General features: G+C 43.1%; 1 protein-coding gene across 1 annotated transcript in view; it reads right to left on the bottom strand.

Annotated features, from left to right (window-relative positions):
• Nucleotides 1-5,051: 5,051 nt before the first annotated feature.
• The window catches only part of LOC138669914 (clathrin heavy chain 1-like), a 150,178-nt gene continuing 146,505 nt past the window's right edge, over nucleotides 5,052-8,724 (bottom strand). Inside the window, exon 32 of the mRNA XM_069756778.1 lies at nucleotides 5,052-7,474. Within this exon, the coding sequence (XP_069612879.1) occupies nucleotides 7,338-7,474 (137 nt within the window). The 3' untranslated portion in view covers nucleotides 5,052-7,337. The remainder of the gene's footprint in view (nucleotides 7,475-8,724) is intronic.

The raw sequence follows: 8,724 nt of genomic DNA, 5'->3' as shown, positions 1-8,724 counted from the left end.
CATCTGCCCTGAAGAATCCTTCCCTCCATGTGTGCTCCTTAGCCCCACTTGGTGGCATCCGTAGTGATCACCACGTATGGTGAGGTGATCCAAGGAATGCCCAACTGCAGATTTTTTTTGGTTGAGTCCACCAAAGAAGCGATCTTCTCACTGCCAGGGATAAGGACATACCTCTGATGAGTGATGACTGGCACCGGTCTCAGACAAGACTTCCCTCTGCAACACTTTTAAGTGGAAATGGGCCCACCGGACACAAGAGATGCAAGCTGTCAGAAGGCCTAAAATCTTAATTTCTGACCTGACGGATGCGCGACTTCTCAAGAACTCTCAGACTCTTGTTTCGCATAGTCTCTTGCTTTTCCTCCGGTAGGAAGTTCTTCTTGTGGAGTCCAGTAGTACTCCAAGGAAAATCTTCCTGTTTTCCGGCAGCAGGTCCGATTTCTGCCTGTTGAGGATCCATCTGAGGTACTCTATTGTGGATATGGTCTTCTCCCCGTGAGGTCAGAATTCTTCCATCGAATTTGCCACCAAGAGGAAACCATCTAAGTATGGCACTACGATTATCACTTGGTTTCTTAAGTAGGCAATCTCGGACACCAACTTGGTAAATATACGGCGATCTGAGGCTAGGCCGAATGGAAGGAACTGAAACTGAAAGGTTTGATTTTGGATCTTCTTTGCGAATTTCAAAAATTTTGGGGATGCCGAGTGAATAGGAACCTGGTAATATGCACTTTTTAGGTCGAGGGTGCACATAAATGCATCCCTGTCTATAAGGAGAACCGCAGATTTTATCGACTCCATCCTGAACCTTTTGTATTTTACCCAGAAGTTTAAGGGCTCAGATTTATTATGGTGCGGGATTCTCCCGATGGCTTTATGATGGATAACAGTGACGAATAGTGACCCTCGCCCTTCTGCCTGGGGGACAGGGATTATGACAGCCGTGTCGACCAGCTTCCTTAAGTTTGCTGTGCGACTGTCGACAAGGTACGGGGAGCGATAAACCGTTCCGGGGGGAGGTGCAGTAAACTATCACATAACCCTCTGCTTTGGTTCTGAGAACCCACTGATCCTGGGTAATTTGGAACCAATTTGCCGCAAACAGCTTGAGTCAACCCCCGATCATGATGGTGTCATTGCCTTGTCGATCTTGAACCCGACCCAAATAGGGATCCTTTACGCTTCCCTCCTTTGCGGTAGTTTCCTCTACTGGACTTCCCTTGGCCCCTGTAATCGGACTGTCTCAGAGACAGGCCTGGTTTTCTAAACCTATCTTCAGGAAATCCTTTCTTTAAGTCTGATGCTTTCTCTAAGATGTTGTCTAATGACGGCCTGAACACCCTAAACCCTGAGAAGGGAATGGAGCATAACTTATATTTGGAGGCGATGTCCCACAACCAGGTTTTTATCCAAATAGCCTTACGGGCCGCATTAGACAATGAGCTGTCCCTAGCAGAGAACCTTACAGATTCGGCAGATATATCTGCCAAAAAGGCTGTAGCAGACTTCATTAGTGAGAGGAAGGCAATAATATCTTCCGTTGGAGTTTTGTTAATCAAATGCTCCTCCACTTGCCCCATCCACAGAAACATAGACCTGGCTACTGAAGTAGCAGCTATGTTGGTTTTGATCAAAGCCGCGGATGTCTCCCAAGCCCGTTTCAGGCTATCCATCTTCCAGTCCATAAGGTCTTTTACACTCCTCAAAGGGAATGGATGTCGTCCTAGCGACCTTGGTGACCAGTAAATCCATCTTGGGGACCTGCTCTCAGATCTTAACATCCTCGGGATCAAATGGCAAATAATTTTTAAATTCCCATGGTATCACCATGCGTTTATCCGCATCCTCCCACTCCTCCAGGACCATAGCATGGATATGATTATTCAATGGGAACACACGCTGCAATCCAGACAGGATGAGATGTTTGGGGTCTCAGCCTGTCTGGACTGCGGCTTTGGGACAAAATGTTTCTGGTCATTTTGTTTGGCATATAGGACATCGTCTGGTTTTTGCAGAAGCTTTGCTAGACCATTTGGGCATAGGCAGGGGCACAGCTGGGGTACCCTTGTCCTGTACATTGTAGGGAAAGGGAATAGTCGGGGCCGTGTAAATGTGGATAGGACTATGCACAACACACTTACCGCCCAGTCCTTGTCAACTTTGCCCGAATCCTTCATAGCGCCCTGCAAGCCCTCTGCCTCCCGAGATCCAGGTAATGGTTTTACTACCCGTCTCGCATTACTTCTGCGTTCCAGCCTGGAATGCATGCCGACCACATATCCCGGCGCCTTCCCGGACGACAACAAAAGTGTGACTCCACCACGTGATTTCCGCAAGAAGCAGCGCCCTGCTGACCGGTGTCGGAGCAGAGCCCCCCATCAGGATGAAGCAGCTCTATCCAGGAGCTCGTCCACTCAACTGGTCTGTGGCTGAGGGACTCCCCACCGGGGGTGTCAGCCTCGGGCCTTCTTGACAGGAAGGAGGTAAGCTCCTGCGTTTCTCTCTCGTGCATCCTTCCATGCAGAGACAGGAAAAAGTACTGAAGTATGTGGGTGGGGAGGGGCCTTTTAAGCTCTCGTGTGTTTCCTGTCCCTGTAAGGAGGAGGATGACCTCCATGGTGCTGTCAGGAGGGACATCCTGGAAAGATCTATTTTCGCTGCTGAAGATTCTACCCTTCTTAAAGATCCAATGGATACAAATGTAGACTTAATGCCTGAACGAAGCTATTTCTTCTCTTCTGCTATAAATAAATCTGCATTGTATATAGAAGAAAAATGCGGCAGCACTCACCGAAGGTTGCGTGGTCTGAATTCTTTATTGAAGACACTTACAGTGCAGATAACATGCTGACGGCACGGGAGAGCAGGAAAGACGAGGAGGTGAGCAGGGAAAGACAACGGCCGTTTCGCGCCTACGGTAGCGCTTCAACGGGTCTCCTTGACCGTTGAAGCGCTACCGTAGGCGCAAAACGGCCGTTGTCTTTCTATGCTCACCTCCTCGTCTTTCCTGCTCCCCCGTGCCGTCAGCATGTTATGTGCACTGTAAGTGTCTTCAATAAAGAATTCGGACCACGCAACCTTCGGTGAGTGCTGCCGCATTTTTCTTCTATATACCATTGATCTGTTACTTGTTTTCATGCGAGCACCGCCGTTGTGAGAATCGGGTTCTCCCTTCCCACCACGCGCACATTGTGGCTGGTACTGAAGCGGCTGTGCAGCTTTGCTGTTTTCTTGGATGAATAAATCTGCATTGGCCTCAGTTCTGGTATCCCAGACGCCGATTATTTGATTGAGCCAGATGGGAGTCCACAAGAAAGATCTCTTGAGCTCCTTGGATAGGATGAAATCTGCTTCAGATTTTCTATGCGATTACCCCTTAGTAAAGGGATTTTGTTTTTTCAGCATCTGGAGACCTTGGGTCTTTCGTTTTCAAAGGAAAACATCGCCAAAAAAGAGATGAATTTGTGAAGTAGAAAACGAAGATATTCCAAAAGATTAAGCCAACTGAAGTAAGGACGCCATCCCTACAGTGAGAACAACACTCTTAAATTTAGGAAAAAACTACCTTAGATTGCTATGTCAGGTCTTGCATTCACAGAGGTCACTCGTTGTGACCCCAAACAGATTCCTACTGAATTTAGAAGCAAAATATCATATTTCCCTAATAAAAGAAAATAGAGCTCAGAGCTGGAAGAACTGGCTCCAGAGGTACAAAAAGTTCTATTCAAGCATCCCTGCAGTACCAAACCCTCAGAACAACTGGAGACTAATTTATCCAACTTTTTTCAACAAATTCCTTTTGAAAAAAAATCCTACTGCAAAATGGATGCCATTAGATCTATCACTAAAAGGGGTAGGCTAAAGTAAATTCTATCTAAATCTCTAGTCTAAGCTACACTATTATTATTATTATTTATTGTTATACACTATTTGCTGGTCTATTTTTTTTTTTGCTTCCTGTCTGATGGCGATTCATTTCATAGCCCTCTGTGCATCCTGTGAGGCTCAAAGGAAGCATAATCATAGCAAGGGCAGAGGCTTTGGTTACCTCTGCCTCGTCCCTGAAATTAAGCATCAGTGACACTCATTTCAAGGGTTGGGCTGGCCCATGTTTTGTGCGATGTGCACAATGCACAGCACCCAATCTGTTGCCGGCTCAGATCTGCAGTAACACAGCGGTGTTACATTACCCAGAGTGCAGAAGCTCAGTACCTCTGCCCCCTGGCTCTGATGACCCTTCATTTGAGGATCCCAGAATGCACTGGGGGCTCTCAAGTGAATCATGAAACAGAAATAAATTAACTAATAGTATAGTTAGGGAACAGTAGGGAATTTTTAAAGCAAGTATATTAGAAAATAGTTAGATTATGGCATCAAATAGAGATTTAGATAAAATTTATTTTTGCCTTCGAACCACCCCTTTAACATTCTGATGTTAAAAACATTAACGCAAATCTGTCAGCAGGATTTTGCAGAGTAAACTACAGGCATTATCATGTTACCGTTGTTACACTGATTAAAATGATACCTGGGATGAAGAAATCTGTCTTGTGGTTCTTGTGTAATCAGTATTAGAAGTTTTCAGTTAATGATATGCCTGTTCTCATGTAGGGAGCGCTTCTGCGGGACTGTAGGCAAAGTCTTATCTTCCTGCTCTAAGCCAGAGAAACCAAGGAAAGACCTGCCCACAGGCCGCCCTGAAGCAAAATCATTTTCTCATCCTAGAAACAGAGAGAGACACACTGGCTGGGATCTCTCAAATATTACAGTAACTCTGTGTGTGCTGCCCTTTGGACTCCAGGAAAGAAAAATTTTGGTAAGTGAATTTTCTCCTTCTGAAACTCATGGACCTCAAAATACAGTGCAGCTTAAATTGAGTCACTGTTTATGGTGACTGTTCAATCAAAACTCAACATCAAAGCAACGAATACTGAAGAAAGTGTCCTAAATTATGTGAAGGTAATTAAAAATAAATTTGCCTTGGCTTCTGCACTTGCTGAGTTATGTTGTGCGTTTTGCCTACTTGCGGTAAATGCTCATACATAACGTTAATATTTTGGATTTATTCAAATGGAGGTCAGGGAATACGGAACAATTTTCATTGTCATTTTGAACAGCCCATAATTTCATACATTTTCTATTGAGATTCCAGTTTAAAACTATTACATATGCAGGCAGAGTACATGGAAAATCAGCAGCCATGGCATTCTGAACACAAAATATTGCAGGGACAGGGATCATCTGCATATACTCTTCTAACTGAAGGTGCAATCCATTATATGCATGATTAGCACAACATCCATAGCCATAAATTATACAGATAAATCTACTTTCAATACATAATGTGGATTGACAAAGTAAACAAGCAAAATTTGTAATGTTAAATTAAACAAACATAAAATAAGAAAAGAACACTGAGGTGGCAGGTACAGCAAGTCAAAGATTAGCAACTGCCCCTTTAATGAGAGGAAAGAATGTCTAGGTGTCCATGAACTAGCGTAATGCACATTAAATTTCTGCTAAATGTTTGATCAATATATATATTTAAAAAAGAAAGAAAAAAATGCTCATGGCCAGGTTTCACATACATTTGTTTCTCTTCGTTAAATACGGTCTACCACTTTGTAAGTGTAAGTTCTTAATCTAGCTCAGTGATTTCGCAAAAGTGTTACAAATTCATCAGACTTCCTGCTCCAGATGATCGATGCTCCTGCAACCATTTCTAAGATTTAGAGATGGCAACAAGGAGGGGAGGATGTTACACGTAGATCACTACAATATGGAGGGGAAAGTATCTGCACTCTTGGGGAGAGCAAGGAAAACAGGCAATAGAAAAGAAGGGAAGCATATGAAGAGGAAATTAATGCAGGACTTGAGTTGGGCTGAAGATTGCAGACCTCACATCCAGCCTATATTACTTTGAGGGACGCTCCCACATGAAAAGAGCCTAAAACATATGTGGGAATTATTTTTTTCCACCACATCCGTTAAGGAAAAGCAGGGAAGGCTAATGTTGTCGTTTACTGATGGAAGGGTTGTGTAACCGCATTTAAACCTTATTTTTTTTTTTTAATGAAAATGATTTGTGTAAACGCGGCCTACCCAAGCTATGTCTTGCCACCCCACTTTAATACAGATTATATATCCAAACCCAGGACATCCATGTCCCAGCATATATTACAAGGAGAACTGTTTCTTTGTTGCTGTAATCAAAGGAATGTTTTTTTTTGTTTTTTTTTAATGGAGAAGCGAATGTAAAACCACAACACAAGTCAGTATGTGTCATGCTTTGTCTCTATGGCAACTTAATAACCTCAAAGGGTTAAATAAAAATTGGATACACCGCTATAAATGTACATGTTTAAGAGATATAAAAAAATTAAAAAAAAAGAAAAGAAAAAAATCCCCTTCATTCCATTAAAGTTGTGTAGAGAAAAGATCGGAGCAGATCAGGAGAATATAGGATTCACATTTGTTACCGATACCAACAATACGCAGTCCCTGTATTCTGACCTTGTAATAGCTTTTGTGCAGAACTACATGGTAACTGGAGTAAACATTAACCGGAATGGCTACAATGGACTGCTTATTCTCTCCATTGCATGGACCATAACCCTTCGTTTAGCATTCGTAGACCATAACACGTGGCCACGTAGCATTGTGATGGAGGTGATGGCAGGGGAAATATTGTGACCCATTCTGATCAGACACACACAGGCTACGGCTTGTTTAAACAGGTTCAGACTTTTACTATATTTGATATTATGTGTATTGTATAGCAGGCCAAAATTGCAACACAAGCAATGCCAGCCTAACATAAGGCTAACTGTACAAGCTTCTAACATTGGCATCATTCCTAAATTGTAGCGCCCCCACATCTCTTTAAATAAAAGCACAAAATCATTGGGTAAGATATGCTAGATGTGACTGTAGATCCTAGAGAGGGATGGAACAAAAAAAAATAAGGGCAATGCATCTGGTGTCCGTTTGACCACGCACGGCGGACTAATGATACAGCGGTTGGGAAGGGCTTGTGCATGAACATGAGCTGCCATGTTTTGTTTTGAGCGGTATACAGTACGTAATGGTGGCTCTGTTAGCACGTGTAATAGTAAGGACATCAGCTTCAGGTCATTCCCTCCATACAGAGAAAAATAAAATATGATTTAGTGAACTATGGTAGTGAATGGAGAAAAGCTGCCTGCCCCGGTAAAGTCTGTAGAGCAAATGTAATAAATAAAGGTGTCCTTGATGAACCACTGTCATCTCCTGAAATGTGGGCTCAACTGTCCCTCCAGGTGTATCCCTTGTGGAGAAGGAAGAACACTGCTTTGTTACATGTTGAATCCATAGCCAGGAGATACAGATGGGGGAGGCTGAGTGAATGTTGGTGGCGCTGTATATCCGTAAGCGAAGCCGGGCTGAGGTGGCACCACACCATTAGGGCCTGCAGTAAGCATCAGTTGTTGACCTGCAAGGAAAGATGGAAACCGTAAGATCCAAAAGATGGTATTATTACAGACAAAGAACAGGATAAGAGGTTTCTAAAGGAATCTAACGTAAAAAATGCGTAAGTAGTGGGTCAGTAGTACATCTAGAATATTTGTGAAAAGTAAGAGTATATTTTTTTGTAGCTTGAGAGCTCAAGGACAGCGGTACACGGTTCTTGTGTCAGGACTAGAGCACTTACCGAATAAGCTGCAGACCCGGATACATGGACCGCACCAGCTGATCAGCTGTTCGGCTCCGCAGCTGCATGTGTCGCGGCTGTGTGAAATTTAGGACACATGTATGGAGAGCCCAACACACAGGCTCTTCATGCAGCTGTGGTGCCAATCAGCTGACTGGCCGGTGCAATGGGCCAATGGGTGCTACAAGGGTGGAGACCTGCTGAGAAAATTTGGCATCTTCTCTGGCAGTCTTGGATCATCTATGTATGAGACCTGATCTAGATGGAGGGGGTTAGAAAGCAGGACACATGGTGATCAGTTGTTCACAAGAGATGCTTCATTTTCCGTATTCTGGGAAGTACAGGACATAGGACAGTATGCTCATGTAGAAAAACAAAAAACAAAGTCTCATTGCATTATTAGCTATTGTAAGGCTATGCTTAGCTTCAAGTCACTATCAAAAACAGGTTTGCAGGGGAATAACGCTGAACCCCAGGTATCAGGGCTGGCCAAAACAAATCCATGTCAAGTTCTCAAGTAATAATAATAATAATACATTAATAGTAATAATAATAGCAGGGAAAAAATTAAATACAAGTAGAAATGAACTGTGAAAAATGACTTCACTTAAGAAGTTAACTTTGTGATCCAAAAACAATTTAAAAAAATCTTAGATTTATTGAAAGATTATAGTAACTGCAATTTCAATATCTACATATCAGGTCAGCGTAGTATTGCCAATAGACATTATGTGGATTTAAAACTGAAAACGTGGTCGCACATAAAGCAAATATTTGTCATGTTTAAAGGGATATTCAAATCTCGTACGTCCACAGGATAAGTTGCAAATGTATTTTATATGGGGATCCCAAAAATAGGACCTGCATCTGTATCGAAAACGGGTCCCTGTGGCGGACTGCTGTCAGTGGTGAGAATTCCCATTTCATTTTTATTCCACCTTCGACCACCTCTCCACTGAAAGCAGCACACGACAATCCCCGTTCTTGAGCAGATCCCATTGGTCCTGTGAATGTACCATAGATGCACAAGA

This window comes from Ranitomeya imitator, chromosome 1 (genome assembly GCF_032444005.1).
Source record: "Ranitomeya imitator isolate aRanImi1 chromosome 1, aRanImi1.pri, whole genome shotgun sequence".
NCBI lineage: Eukaryota > Metazoa > Chordata > Amphibia > Anura > Dendrobatidae > Ranitomeya > Ranitomeya imitator.
Note: the sequence above shows the minus strand (reverse complement) of the source record. Positions and strands in the feature narration are given on the sequence as shown.